This window comes from Pelodiscus sinensis, chromosome 27 (genome assembly GCF_049634645.1).
Source record: "Pelodiscus sinensis isolate JC-2024 chromosome 27, ASM4963464v1, whole genome shotgun sequence".
In the NCBI taxonomy this organism is placed as follows: domain Eukaryota; kingdom Metazoa; phylum Chordata; order Testudines; family Trionychidae; genus Pelodiscus; species Pelodiscus sinensis.
The window spans coordinates 6864559-6879284 of record NC_134737.1 but is presented as its reverse complement, the minus strand read 5'-3'; the positions used below and the strand labels follow the sequence as shown (position 1 = coordinate 6879284).

Here is a 14726-nt window from a genome sequence, read left to right as displayed (position 1 = left end):
ATCAATGGGTTATTTAAGAAGTTATTCATCCGTGTAGCTGAATTTTGTAGAAGTGGGGGTGTTCATGTGTGTGTCTCTGTCATTACTTGCATGATTCTCTTAGGAGTAGAAAGTGTTTATTAGAAAGTGGTTTAAAACTGTTCTCTTGACTTGTGAAGGAGGCATTCTGGGGAGAACTCTGATTAGTACCTGTCAAGGGACTTGGAATTGACTGGAGGTGAAATTGCCAGCCTCATTGAGCTGCACTGATATCATTTTGAGTAGAGGAGCCCCAGGCTGTGTGCTTGGAGGGGAAATAGCCCTAGAGGAGATCAGCAGAAGTATCTTGACCAGGAGGCTGCACTGCTTGTCAGGTCAGGGTGGGACATATTGGAAGGGGACAGTGTATGGGAAGCTTGCCCTGCCTGTGAAATGGATAGTGGATTTCAGACTCAGCTCAGTATCTTTTGCCAGCACTACTTCTACTAGCCTGTGCATTCGAAGGTGAGATTAGGTAAATGCGGACCTATGATTACTCAGTCAGGAGTGCCATATTCATGTTGATTCTTCCTGGTGTCCAGCCTGTGCAACATGGACCTCTTAAGATTTCCCTAAGAATGGATTTTTGCTGTCTTGGATTTTTAATCCTGCGTGGAGCAAAATACTGCCTTAATAACCCAAGACACCTATGTGTGGCTCTTCACAGCCCAGGCAACATGCTTAAAACAGTTGCTGAAATTCCTAATGGGAAGTGGTGGGTATTTGGGGCAGGAGGGGTATTTCCCACATGTCCAGGGCACACTGAGCAGCATTACAGAGCTAACTTTGAAATGAGCAATGGCACTCCATTTTACATATATTAAACATTAGCTATTTAAATCCCACAGAGTCCTGATGCAGTTTGTATTATGCCCATTTTACAGATAGGAAAACTGACGCACATGGTGGTAAAATGACTCTAGAAGTCATGGTCTGCTAGAGTGGGGTAGGATTGTAAAGGCTAGAACTCAGGAACACCTGTCTCCCAGCCTGCTGGTCAGAGCACTAGGCCATACTGCCTAGACTGAAACAACTGACAGCTTCTGCTAAAGCTTGCTAAGGCCCCATTGACATGACTGTCACAATCAAGACAGGAGACCTGGTTCTAATTTGTAGTATAGATGGCATCTGTGCTTTGTTCTTATCTGGGCTAAATCTTTGGACGTGGATCTGGTTTTCCCTGCTCTACAGAATTGAATGCTATAATTAACTCAAGGCATAACTATGCTGTTAACTTGGCCACTGGCTGTAACTGCAGTGTAGATGGGGTTCCAGATGTCCTTTGGTTCCTCTAACCAGAGAGCTTAATAACATAGGGCCCAACTCTGCTGTTGTGTAAGCTCCTGAAATCTAGGAGTGTGCAGGCATGTAACGTGACCTAGATTAGTATGGAAGGATCCGTGTCTCGTACACCCTCGGAGTAATCTTACTGAACCTGGGAGCTGCTGGTTCAGCCAACTGCTGGCATCCTCTGTGCTGAAAATGTAGGAGGAGACATGCCTTATATAACTGCAAGGAACCAAATTCAGCTAAAAGTGTGAGCCTATTCATAGAGTTGGCATGTCCCTGTCTTATGATTCAGGGTGCTTATAGTTTTTGTAGGGCACCGTGGTTAGGGAGTGCAGAAGAAGATAGCTTTTTACAAGAGGAACAGGAATGCGTGGATGGTGACAGGTTTTGAGGATACCACATGGCCTGGATCGCACCTTAACACTCCCTTAGCTTAGTTAGATGCTAAATGCTGCCACATCCCTTAGGGCACATTAGGTTTAGGTGCCTCTTCTGCTTGGCTGCTTGGCTTCGTGTAAGCAGCCCTGGAAAAGCATTAAAGAAGCCCATTTTATTGTGTTCTCTGGGCCAGATTTTCAGATGAGCGGGTTCCCGCTGTGAACTGAGCATGTGCAAAAATCTGGCCAGAATGGTCACCCTGGGAGCTGCAGAGTATGGAGCCTTCCTGCCAATCTGGCCCTGATCTAGATACTTCAATAAGAGCTGTGCTCTTTGGAAAATCCGGCTCTGACAGTGGGTGGCGCGGGAGGCTAGGAAACCTGGCCCACAGCTCTTTTGAGAAGCTGTCGCCCTCCCTCTCTGCTTCCCCCACCTTCCTCACTTGCTGTAACTTCTGATGGCTGGATTTTAAGACTCGGCCCTGCCACTGTGAAAACTGATTTTATTTTCTCCTCCACCTGGCACTCCTCTGCATGGCTCTTCTGTGGCTGTCTAGTCTCCGCTCTGCTGCCGCTCCCATTGTAGTGGTATCCGGGCTCCTGCCCCTTGTTCGCTTTTTCAGGGGCTGCATCTGTCCTGAGTGTGGACCCAGCACCCAGCTAGCCCCACTGTCGCTACCAAAACTGGGGGGTGGGAATGTGGAGATTTGGTGCTGTGTTGTGTAACCCTTCCCAGGCTTCACCTAAAAGGACGCTCCCCAGGGTGGCCCTATGACGGGTGGAGAAAAGATTCTTCCCCTTTCCTCCTCATAAACTCTTTCCCCTCTTGGGGCCTGATCCTGCCTCGCCAAGGCCTGTGTCTGGCCACTAGGGAAGGCAACTAAGGTGCCACAGGACCACTCGTTTTTAAAGTCACAACCTAACGCAGCTCCCTCCTCTGAGACTGGCTTGAAGTTCCACATTCCTTCTCTCAGTTCCAGGGCAATGCAGCCTCCTCCTGTCTCAGTCTGAGTTAGTCTGTAGCAGCAAACACAACCAGGAGTCCTGCCGCACGGTAGGGACTAATAGATTTCTGAGGGCATCAGCGTATGTGGGTAAAACCCACTTCATCAGAGGAGGCTAATCAAGGCAACCACTTCCACCCTCTTTCTTTGGTGGGCTTTATACACACCCCTGCCTCTGTCAACTCCACGCCTGTGGCGAGGGAGCTGGCAGGTATTTATGTCCAGCAGAGCCCCCCACCAGCTTAGCATAGGTCACCACTGTATCCCATTGCAGCCAGAGGTAGGCGAGCCAGCAGGAACTGCTGATGTTGCACTTTGGTTGTGATGCTCCAGACAGTCCCCTTTTAAAAAGCCCGCTGAGGCGTGCATGGATTTTTCATCCTCAAGGCCTATCTCTCCATCCCCCGTCTTGCAAAGATACAGGGAAAGAGCTGAGGTTTTCAAAGGAACTTGGTGGGTTAGACAACCCGCTCACGCTGCCTTTCAGTGGGAGGCCAAGTCCCACGATCCGTGGAGAGCTGTGTGCTCCTCACACATACCTGACAGCAAATGACTTCATTTGGAAGTCAGTGGCTGGAAGTGAGCAATTCCTCCATACTCACTAATGCCAGAGATAGCTAGGGTGGGGGAGAGGGCATGGGGAAGTCGGCGGGGCGGAATGCAAAGTGGATTTCCTCTGCTGGCCACAGGGGCTGTGTAAAGAAGCGATTGTACAATTAGTGATACATTGCTGGAGGCTATTTTTTCAAAAATAGAATCTATGTTTTAGCTCTTTTTAAGGACATGAAATAATTAGCGATTAATGTTTAACTCCGGTAATGAATGCACTCGCTAACCAAGTCCGGCAGCGGGAGTTGTTTTGCTAACACTGCAGAACATAAAAGACATTTCTGGGATCTCTTGATGCACGTTTCTACCATCTCATATTGACTGGCTGCTAATACTTACAGATCTTTTCCCCGGGGGGGTGTCATCCCATACCCTAGGGAGGGCTGCCTTGTTCCTCTGCGACGCCTTTCTCTTACTTGCCTCTTGTTTTATTCCATGACCATATGTCTTTGCGGTTTCTTGTTTGTGTCTTGTGAACTTGATTGTGGGGACCGGGGCTCTTAAAAGAACCAAACTGCATGAGAGGCTGGGTGAGCACCCTGTGAAATGTTGAACCCTCAAAAACAATTAATTTTTAAAATTTGAATGCTTGAGGCAAGACTCAAAATGGATCCGTGAGTCCGGCGGAGTAAGAATGTACATTTGCCCTTAGGCCTGCTTTGCCCCAGGGTATCAAAGTGCCTGGTGAGCTATGAAGCCTCTTGCACTGTGAGGCTGGAGTTGCCCTCATTGTGCAGGTGGGGGAGCAGGGGCGCAGAGAGGGGTACGTTCAAGGCCAGCAAGCCAATAGCAGTCAGGACTCCACAGCAGATGCCCTGGCTCTGACATGGCTGCTCTGACCAGTAAGCCACCTGCTTTGGAGAATGGATTTTGCCATAAAACCTGTTTCAGACTCTCAACTTCCTTGGCGAAACAGGGAGATGGCTACAGACTCAGCGTGCCAACGAGCGTGGCAACTGGCCCCTGCCCAGCTGTGGCTCTTGCCTGTTGAGGGACAGGACGCAGCACGTTGGCTAGGACGCATAAGCTATTCCCTTCTCCCAAACACTCGCCGACCCCCCGAAATGGGCCACGGGTCCCTCGCACTCAAGTCTCCTCTCTGCAGCTGCGGCCTCTCCAATGGCTGCATGGCAGTGTCAGCGCTGGGGGCCTGTAGAAGCTAGGGCTGCAAAGGGTTAACCGGTTACCAGGGTAACCAGTTAACCAGTGCCCAGGCCCGGTTGGAGCATCCCCTGCCTGTGGTATGCCAGGGTCAGGGGGCTGCTCCAGCCCAGGTGGGCCAGTGCTGCAGCAGGGGCCTAACTGATTAAACCGATCATGTAACCGGTTAACACATTACCCAGGATTTTGCATCCCTACTAGAAGCCAGGACTTGTGGGCTGAGGGCTGCTGCCCCCACGCCGCGCTGCTCCATAATGAGATGCGGTAGTGGGTTTCCTCCATGCTGCGCCTCCTGCCGGCGCGAGGGGAATGGGTTCTGCCGGCAGAGGGTATCGTTTGCATGCTTGTGCCAGGGGGCTTTGCTGTTCCTGCTGATCCCTCTCTGTGTCTCCTGCCAGAACCGGTGTCTCTTGCATCACCCAGCACCGCCCCCCTCTGGTCGGCTAGGGAGTGATACTTGCGTGTCCCAAAGGGACCAGCCCTGCTCCATCAGAGAGCTGCAGATGCCTAAAGGGACTGCAAGGTGCTAACGGGGAAGCAGTCTCCCTGCGGGAGCTATCTGAGCAAGCCATTCTCTGCTGAGGCTCTACAGAGTCTCACGTTTTGCTAGTCTTGGTCTTTTCAGTGCTTTGCTGTCTGGTCTCTCTTTCCTTCCTTCCTTCCTGCCTTCAGACTTGGCAGCTTCGCAGCGGATCAGTGCCAAGCTGGGCTCGGTCCCCTTATGCGGCGAGCTGTTACAGCAGACTTATTACTCACTTGTTACAGACTTCTCCACCTTACGCTAGGGTCCTTTAAGTTTTTCTGAAGCACTTGCCTGTGAGCGTGGCTAGGTAGGTAGGAGCTCTGGGCCCTTGCAGCCGGATGCAGGGGAAAACTAAGCTGATTTCACTGTGGTACTGTAGAGGTTTTCCACACTGGGGATGTAGCTAGACAGTGACGGGAGAAGGGAGCCATTGGGAAAGCGGGAGCTTCTGGTACCTTGGGTGGGTTGCAGCTGGGGATTGTAGAAGAACCAAATATTTGTTGTGGTAGCACCCAGAGATCCCACTCTGTTAGGGCTATACAAGCAGAAAAAATAAGCGATGCCGACTTTTCCAGTCTAAACGGAGGTTAGGTGCATTGTATTCTGATGTTAAAATGAACAGCAATGGACACAGTTGTTTGTGAGTGTGGTATCAGTAGGTTTCAGAGTTAACATGTGTTGACCAGCATGCAGCAGCTCTCATTTCAGGCCGGTACAATTTGTACAGTGGGGTGGGAGGAGCTGATAGAGGCTGTCACTGCTGCACCATTTACCCTCAGGTTACATTTGTAAGGCTCGCTCTGCATGCATCAGGTCTGGACACTTTGCATTTTGAAAGAAACCTGAGAGTCTGCAGCAAATAATGGCTTCTCAGCGAGTCAGATACACCCAGGGCTGGGTATAGCGTGACTCCTTCTCACGGCCACAGTGTGCTGCCCCTCTCCGCTATAACGCAAAACCTTCCTGAACAGAGGGCACGTCCTACCTGGCTTGCAGCCTCTCCTCTAGCCAACACGTGCCTGAGTAAATTCCACCTGATTACAGAGGTCTCAGCCCTCAATTTGGTGATCAAGGTTATTGCTTCCCCCCCCCTCCCTATGAGATCATGGGATGTGGGCATGGAGACCTTTGGCGTGCTGCCTGGGGCCGTGTGCTCAGGGCGCAGCTTGGAAGAAAGCCTTAGCCAGACTCCTCACTCTCTGGTGCTGCAGCCCGGGAAGAGGAGGAGGAAGGAGGGAGCTCCCAGAAGACAGGTCTGGCAGAGGCCCAGCGTGAGGGCGGGAGACAAGCCCAAAGGGCAGACGGCTAAAGCAATACATGTGCTCATGGTGGGCCCTCGTCAGGTCACACGTGTTCCTGCCCAGGCAGAAGCAAAGGGGTTTAAATAAAAACGGACGGGATTTCGCTTTTCCTACTGTGACAGCCGAGGTGGATGGACGGCCCTGGCAGGGGCAGGTGCCATATTCTCCGTGCCAGTGTGCCCCCCTGTGGCCTCTCCACGTCTCCAGGGGAGCCAGGTGTTAAGTGTCCAGGAGGCATTCAGTCCACAGCACCCCTGAGAGCAGCAAGGGGCCATTGGGAAGTGACCCCTCACCTGCTACTCGTTGGTTCCCAAGCTGTCCTCAACCTGGCTGGGAGCCACACAGGTGCTTCCCGCCCGGTTCCACGGCCCTGACTCTGGCCCTCCTCCGTCCCGCTCTCCCACCACTGAGCCCATAACTAAGGGCCCCGTTTCGGTGGCCACTGTCGCACCGGCCTGACTAGGTGATCGTCATGGTCCCGTCTGGGCTGGGAACCGTGCGAAGGGCCAGATCCTGCCTCCCTGCAGCGCAGCCGGAGCCAACGTCATCGTCTGATGTAGGAATATGCCCCGGGATCCTTTCCCCACCAGGAGCTGAATGGTAACATAGCCAGGGTGGTGCCAGCCTTGTGCGCTGCTCTGCCGTGCTCCAGGGGCTCTGAGTGCCGTGTGGACAGGACGGGCCTGTTACCAGACTAAGGACGCTACTGCCAGGGGAGCTGCGGGCGTGTCCCTCGACAGCCAGCAGACGCCATGGTTGGGCAGGGCTCTCCTGGGGTAACGCTGTCCCTTTGTGTCCTCTCTCCCGCCTCAGGTTGGCTCAGTCCCTAGTGGCTCTCTTTGTGTCGTCCCTCGCTATCTCCGTGGTCTTCGCCTTCATCCCCCTCTGCCACAATGTGGTGGTGCTGGCGGTGGTCATGGCCGTGGCCGGGCTGGCCATGGGATGCATCGACACCATCTCCAACATGCAGCTGGTGAAGATCTACCAGAAGGACTCGGCTGTCTTCCTGCAGGTGAGGCGAAGGCGTTGGCTTGTCCCTGGGGGCAGTTCCATTGAGCGGCGCTCTCTGTGCGTCTGGAGCCGGGGCTTGTGCTGTCAGGAGGAGGCTCCGGCGGCTTCTCTGCAGACCAGAGCAGAAAATGAACCTCTCGGCCTTTGTCCTCCCTTCCAGGTCCTTCACTTCTTTGTGGGGTTTGGGGCCCTGCTCAGCCCGCTGATCGCTGACCCTTTCCTCTCGGACTCCAACTGCATCCAGTCAAATGCCACGCTCAACACCACCAGCAACCTCCCTCATCTCCGCAAGTCGCTGGTCCCCCACCACCCTGGCAACCTGTCGCAATACGAGCTGCCAATGAAAGGGATGGTGACGACGCGTGTGTCCTACGCCTTCTGGATCATGGCCCTGATCAACGTGAGTGTCGCGACTGGGTGCCCCAGTGGGAGCCTAGTGTCTCTTGCCTTGGCTCTTCCTCCGCATGGCACCCAGGGCCGGCCCACAACATTTTGGCATGTGAGACGGGGAGCTCAAATGACGCCCTCATGCCCCATCGCTGGGGCCAAAACTTTTGAACGGTCAACTCCACGCCTGTGGGGAGGGAGCTGGCAGGTATTTATGTCCAGCAGAGCCCCCCACCAGCTTAGCATAGGTCACCACTGTATCCCATTGCCGCCAGAGGTAGGTGAGACAGCAGGAACTGCCTCGCTGCTGCATTTCAGCCCAGTTCCCAGCTCTCCCCTCCCTCCCCTCCGCAGACGGGGCCCCCCGGTTGGGGGTGGAGGTCGCTGCAAAGGTCGCCCTGGCAGCTCAGCCAGCCGGCACGGGTGACTGCGGCTGGTGAATATTCAGACAGGGACGTCAAATGGCTGCCGGGCCCCTCCACGCTTCCCAGGGCGCACCGGACCTTGGAACCGCAGCGCAAGGCCCCCCCCCCGGTCACCCACCCCTCCCCCCTCCCTGCTCACACCGTGCAACCTTTGATTCGTCTGGGGCTTGGCGCGGGGATTCCCGGCAGCTCTCTGGGAACCCCGGGGAGGGGGAGGGGGATGCTGGGCCCTTCCGTGCCCTCAACGCTCTTCTGAGGTGACCCTCCCACACGCCCAGGCTGGGCCTGTCCCCCCGGAGGCAGGCGGCGAGGACCGCGCTGTGAGCCCAGCACCACTTCTCTTGCGCATGTCGCGGCTCCGGCCCTCGTGCGCCTGGCTTTCCCCTGCAGCCCATTCCCGGGGCTGCCCAGAGCACAGGCTGGTCAGCAGGCTCTGATGCATCCAGGCTTCCCATTAAGCATTGATGTGCTGCCAGGAGGAGGGAGCGGCGCCTTCGCCCAGAAGGCACGCATGGTGCGGAGGCTGAAACAAGGAACCCTGTGATTCCCACCTGATGCCAAGCCCCTGCCAGCACTTAGCAGGGCTAGGGAGGAGCAGGGTTTGGATGGGTGACCTGGAAGGCACAGGGAGGGTGCAGTGGGAAGCGGCATTAATAGTTCCCTAGGTGGCATTTTTCCATCTTGCACCGTCTTCACGAGGAGAGGTGTTAGCCCCTTGGTAGCCGCGCTGCATTCCTGCACACGCCCCTTCTGGGTTTAACAATCGTCACTTCCTGTCCCCAGCTCTCCTGCGGCCTGGGGTTGGGGATAGTCACCCCCCGAACTTGTTCCAGGGGATGGTTGCTAGAGACCAGCGGAAAGATTAGCAGGTCTGGTGTCTTGCACAGGGAGGCCAGTGGTATGAGTTGCAAAGGAGCTGAGAACCCAGCTCTCCATCAGGGTGTGTCACACAGGGATGTGAATGATTAACCAGTGGGGGCTGCTGTGGACAGGGGGCTGCTCCCGCTCTGCGGGGTCTGCCTCACACAGTGACTACTCTGGCTGTCTGGAACAGCCCCTGCCCACTGTGGGCCCAGCTTGTGGCTGGAGCAGCTTCCCTCTGCCAGCCCCACCTAGAACTGGTTAAGCATCACATTAACCAGTTATACAAGATTTTGCATCCCTAATGTTGCATTATTCTGGCCTTGACTAGGCGCATGATCTCTGACCTGGACTCGCGCTTTCTGCCTGCTGGAGAGCTTCCTCCCCTCCTGCAATCCTAGAATCCTAGCACACTAGAACTGGAAGGGACCTTGAGAGGTCAACGAGTCCAGTCCCCTGCCCCCACGGCAGGACCAAGCACGGTCTATATTGATTCTAATTGATAGTCAGGAGTCACATCTGGAGAAACAGAACAGTCAGTGTCCACTGCGCTCGGCTTGCCAGTGGCATAAAGCAGTCGTGTCCAGTTGGTTGGTGATCAGCTGCTGAAAACGGCACTGGAACTGAAACAAGAGTGAGAAGAGGGGGTCTAGAAGGACTCAGCTTTGCCTTGTCACCTATTGGGGCAGGAAACAACCTGACATTCGGATTCTTTTATAGCAGCACCCCAGCCCCTTGCTGAGATCAGGCTGTGCCAGGTGCTGAGGTGAAAGTAACTTACATTTCTTACAGGTCCTGTCCTATCACCAACCTGCTCCCCTTGTGGGGAGGGAGGTGCTCAGGGCAGAGTGTGAGGGTGTTGCAATACAACAGTACCTGTAAGAAATGTAAGTGGGAGTGAGAGTGCCGGGGAGGGGGGGGTTGAGATGTGTGGGAGGGGTACAGGAGTCCGGGCAGGGGGTTGGGGTGTGTGGGAGGGTGCAGGAGTCAGGGTTGGGATGGGGGGGCTCAGGACTAGAGGTGTGTGGGATGGGGTGGGATGCAGGAGTCAGGGCAGGGGGCTGGGGTGTGTGTGTGGAGTGTGGGACAGGAGACTAACCCCTATTGGTGACCCTGCCCTGTGCTGCTCCTGTTCCCAGCCAAATGGGAGCTGTGGGGGCAGGGATCCAAGGCATGGGAAGGGAGCTAAGGGTGAGCGGGGTCCTGGCTGCCTGTGCCACGCACCCGGAACGCTCCTGACAGGCCTGTGTGTTGAGGTCCTGGCTGCTGGGGATGGAAGGGTAGGACAGAGGGCAGGATTAAGGCCCCATCCCCAGCTGGCCACTTTCTTACCAGTGCACCACCCAGGTGTGCCCCCGTTACTTGTGAATATGCATTCTGAGAGACTGTCCCTGCCTAGTAGCTCGCAGTCTATGTGGACAAGCACAGGTAAGAGATCGGGAGCTGTGGGATCCCTGTGTTCCAGAGGAAGAACTGAAATGCAGAGTGTTTAAGTGACTTGGCTGAGGTCCCACAGAGAGTCTGTGGCAGAGCTCAGACCCAGCGCTCCTGACTTGCAAGTCCAGTGCCTTGACTCCCTCCCCAGGCCACCTTTCAGTACGTCAGTATAAGGGGTCAGCATACTGTTTCCAAGTAGTAATCAGAGAGAGAATGTTGAGTAGCGGTGAACCTCAGCCACGAATCTGTCTGTTCTGTCTGGATCTTAGTCATTCTCGGGCAGTGAGCAGCACTAGAGCCACAGCTGAAACACACTTGCAGTGGTAGCTCTTGGTTTACTAATCCCATGTTGCAAGGAGCTTTTGCTGGTGGGGCAAAGGAGCATCTTGTACTCTTCTCAGCGGGCCCCCAGGGGCTACCTCTCCAGCGCAGTTGGCTCATGTTTCCCTCCACCCCACACTCTGTTCTGAGACCCCCTCTGAAGTTCCATCTTTTTGTAGACGACCAGCGCTGATGGCCTCATCCTCCCGCTAGAGGTGAGCGCCCTCCCTGGATGCTGATCAATCGAGTGAGCACTCCCTTTCTGCCTCTTCCGCCCCTGATGTCTGGAGTGTTACTCCCGTCACCCGTCTGAACTCAGCTGTCCATGGCAGGATCTTAACCCAGGTCTCCGAGTAGTGAGCAAGGCAGGCCATCCATAGGGCTGGGTGTCGGGGTGCCGAAAGAGGAGAGACCGTGTGGTTACAGCACTTGACTGGGACTCAGGTGGTCTGGGTTGATCCTGCGTGACCTCGGACGAGTTGTATCAGCCTCAGGTTCCCCCGTCTGAAATGAGGGAAATAGCCCCACCTGTGCGGAGATGTTGTGAGGATGTGTTAACTGATGAAGCTTGGATACCGCGGTGATGGGGGCTGAGAAGTCCCTGAAAAGAGAGAATGAGGCTAATTCTCTGCATCCCTCCAAAGATCTCAAAGCACAGTCACGAGTCCATTTTATTTATTGCTGTTCTTTCCATACGCTTGCCAGGGCAGCCCTGCCCTCCAGAGCCCTCTCCTTTATTCATGACAAAGAGAGAGTTGGGTTTGTTTAGTCTGCAGAAGAGAAGCGTGAGGGGGGATTTGATAGCAGCCTTCAACGTCTTGAAGGGAGGTTCCAAAGAGGATGGAGACAGGCTGTTCTCAGTAGTTACGGATGCAGAACAAGGAGCAATAGTCTTAAGTTACAGTGGGGGAGGTCTAGGTTGGATATTAGGAAAAACTATTTCCCTAGGAGGGTGGGGAAGTGCTGGGATGGGTTCCCTAGGGAGGGGGTGGAATCTCCATCCCTAGAGGTGTTTAAGTCTCAGCTTAACAGGTCTCTGGTTGGGTTGATCTAGTTGGGATTGGTCCTGCTTTGGGCAGGGTGCTGGACTTGATGACTCCTGAGGTCTCTTCCAGCTCTGTGGTTCTATGGTTCTCTCCCAACATGCAGCTGGGTAAAGTCAGAGGGTTGACTATGGTTGACCACATTGGCAGCTGCCTGGGCACAAGGAATATTCCTTGCCTGGGGGCCCTGCTCTGTCAAAGTTTGGGGCTGGGTTTCTGCCCTGGCCCCACCTGCCATCTCTCCCAGAGTCTGCACCCAAACTCCCTCCCAGAGCCTTTTGGCTCTGAGCACCAGCAAAATCCCTGCAAACCTGCGTTAAACAGCAGAGCTGAGGTGCCATGGCGAAGCTCGGCAGTAGAGTTTTTTTGGTCGGGGCCCGATCCTGTTCCCAGTGACATCAATGGGAGCTTTGCAGTTAATGCATTAGGAGCAGGATTGGGCCCCAAACGACAGCTCACTCCAGATGGTCAAAAATGGCCTCTAGAATGGTAATCCCTGTTTTCTTAGCATCCTGGCTTTTGTGGGTGCAGACTCAGGGAGTGTCCCCACTGCAACCCCAGTGTGTGACCGCTGCTCATAGACCTGCCAGAGCTGGCTCTAATCGATGTAACAAAGCTACAGCAGTGCACACTTCAGTGTAAGCTGTGTAAACCCCTCTGGAGTCCTGGGTAATTAATCCCAGGGCTAGCCCATGCCTCATTACTATGGTCCTAGCTAGGGATCTGACTATCTGGACTGTAGTCCTATCCGGTGAGTACAGTATTGGAATACCTGCAGAGACCACACTTGTGCATCCAGATGAAATAGTGCGGTGGGTTACTAGCTGTCTCGCAATCACCACTGAAGTTTGTACATCTATCAGGGCAGCGGGGGAGAAGCGGTTCAAATCTGCCAATTTGGGTTTGAAATATTGTGAATGCAAAAACAGAGCAAGGTAAACTGGAGGCTGGTTTAGTGCAGCCCTTTACGTGGCATGAGACATTGGTAACAAATGTAAAGGGAAGCCAGGAAGTAGAACACACCTTTGGTAAACTTCTTGGTGTGTTTGTCTCAGGCCAAAGTAACATCCCTGTTCTCTTTCCCAAGTTGCCTTCTGGCTCAGGGACTAAATTTGGCCTTCCTGCTGCATTATATAATCCAAACCAGTAATTCAAGTTTAACAAGAGCAGTGTGAGATTGGGATTGGCACCGTCTCTGCCACGTGTCAGAGACGATGCGGGCAAAACTAACCAAACATCTGGAAAGGTTCTGGTTTAATGGAAGGCAGAAGATGGGACAGAAGTTAGCCTTGATTAGGGAAAGTTTATAGTTTCCAATTTTCTCCCCCATGACGTTTTTATTCGTGACAAAGGGAGATAAATCCACATCTCAAATATCCAAGGAATGTTGCAAGCTGGGGTTCTCAAAGTGAGTTAATCTTTTATGCTTTCCCCACCCTTACCAGCTACACTGTTTAGATGGAAACAATCCAACTTTAACCAATATTAATATAAGTAGCTTGGAAGAGGGGTGAGTGCACCCTCCATGTCTGAAAGGTGTAAACATCAACAAGGCTGTGTCTAAACTACATCCTTTTTCTTGAAAAAGGGATGTAAATTAGACACTTCGAAATTGCAAATGAAGCTGGGATTTAAATTTCATTTGCATAATGGCAACCGCTGGGGTTTTTTCCGAAAAGGGGTTTTTTGAAAGAAAAATGGCTGTTGAGATGGGGATTGTTCAAAAAAAAAAAACCAACCCCTTTTCCGAAAGATCCTGTACTTCTCATTTTTTCAGGAGTACAGGATCTTTTGAAAAAGGGTTTTATTTTCGAACGAACCCCATCTAAACAGCCGTTTTTCTTTTGAAAAGTCCCTTTTTGAAAAAAAAACTGCAGCTGCCATTATGCAAATGAAGTGCAGGAAATTTAAATCCCAGCTTCATTTGCAATTTCCAAGTGTCTAATTTTCATCCCTTTTTTGAAAAAGGGATGTAGTTTAGACACAGCCCAAGGAAAGAGAAGCTAATTAGTACAATGACGTTAGGAACAAAGGGGATGAAATGAAGTAGGTTGTAGTGTTTTTGGGAACGTGTCTAATTTGACACCATTGTTAACAGGAAAAAATCAAAATGTTGTGACTTTCTTGTTACAACTTCTGTATTATATTAAAACACTTAATATTGTTGTTTCTTCTCTTACCCAATCTTCTGTGTTATACCTTGAAACCAAAACAAAACCTTTGAATCTTATCAAAGCAAAATGATTTGGCATTACCAAAGTGTTTTGATGATTTTCAATCATGAATTTTCCAAACATTGACATTTCAGCTACTCGTTTTGATTAGGAACAAATGCAAGATTCCACGTGTCAGAGTTCTCCCGTGGAATGGACACTCCGTTCATGCTCTGGCAAGTTAGACATCCGTGTAAGTTCCTGAGAGTTGGATCTGTTTGTCTGTGGGGTAATTGTCCCCACAGGGACTGGTGGAAGTTGCTTTGCTTGGGTTCTTTAGAAGTAGGCTAGGGTAAACCCTGCCCCAGCAGGGAGATGGGCCAAAACAGAATCTAGAGATGGATGAGTGCTGTGGTTATAACTGTGTTTGTTGCCTTGATGCACCAGTGAATTGCATTTAGTGCAAAGGGCAATCTGGAGACCAACCGAGAGGACGCTGGTCTGATGATAGGAGTGCCCTGAAGGTTTGGCCCTGCTACAGTGTGGGGAGGCAGGCGCATTTCTAAATGTAGACAGGGCCTTGAAGAGGTTTATCTTTTGAATGGGTGTTGCCCAAACAAGGGGAGTACATCAGGTTTGGGGAACCTAAGGCCTGAGGGCTGGATACAGCCCCTGGCTTGCCTGGATCTGGCTCCTGAGGCTTGGGACTCCCCGCCTGTTGCTCCAGCCCCCTCTGCTGTCCCGCCGAGCACACAAAATCTACTAGCCTGGGCCCCCCTAGACCCTGGTGTGGGGATGTGGGGAG

General features: G+C 52.8%; 1 protein-coding gene across 2 annotated transcripts in view; it reads left to right on the top strand.

The window, feature by feature from the left end:
* The window catches only part of SLC60A1 (solute carrier family 60 member 1), a 51345-nt gene that overhangs the window by 1960 nt on the left and 34659 nt on the right, over positions 1-14726 (top strand). For both annotated transcript variants that reach the window (XM_075910088.1, XM_006139191.4), the window contains exons 2-3: positions 7097-7295; positions 7455-7694. In XM_075910088.1, coding sequence (XP_075766203.1) covers positions 7097-7295; positions 7455-7694 — 439 coding nt within the window. The remainder of the gene's footprint in view (positions 1-7096; positions 7296-7454; positions 7695-14726) is intronic.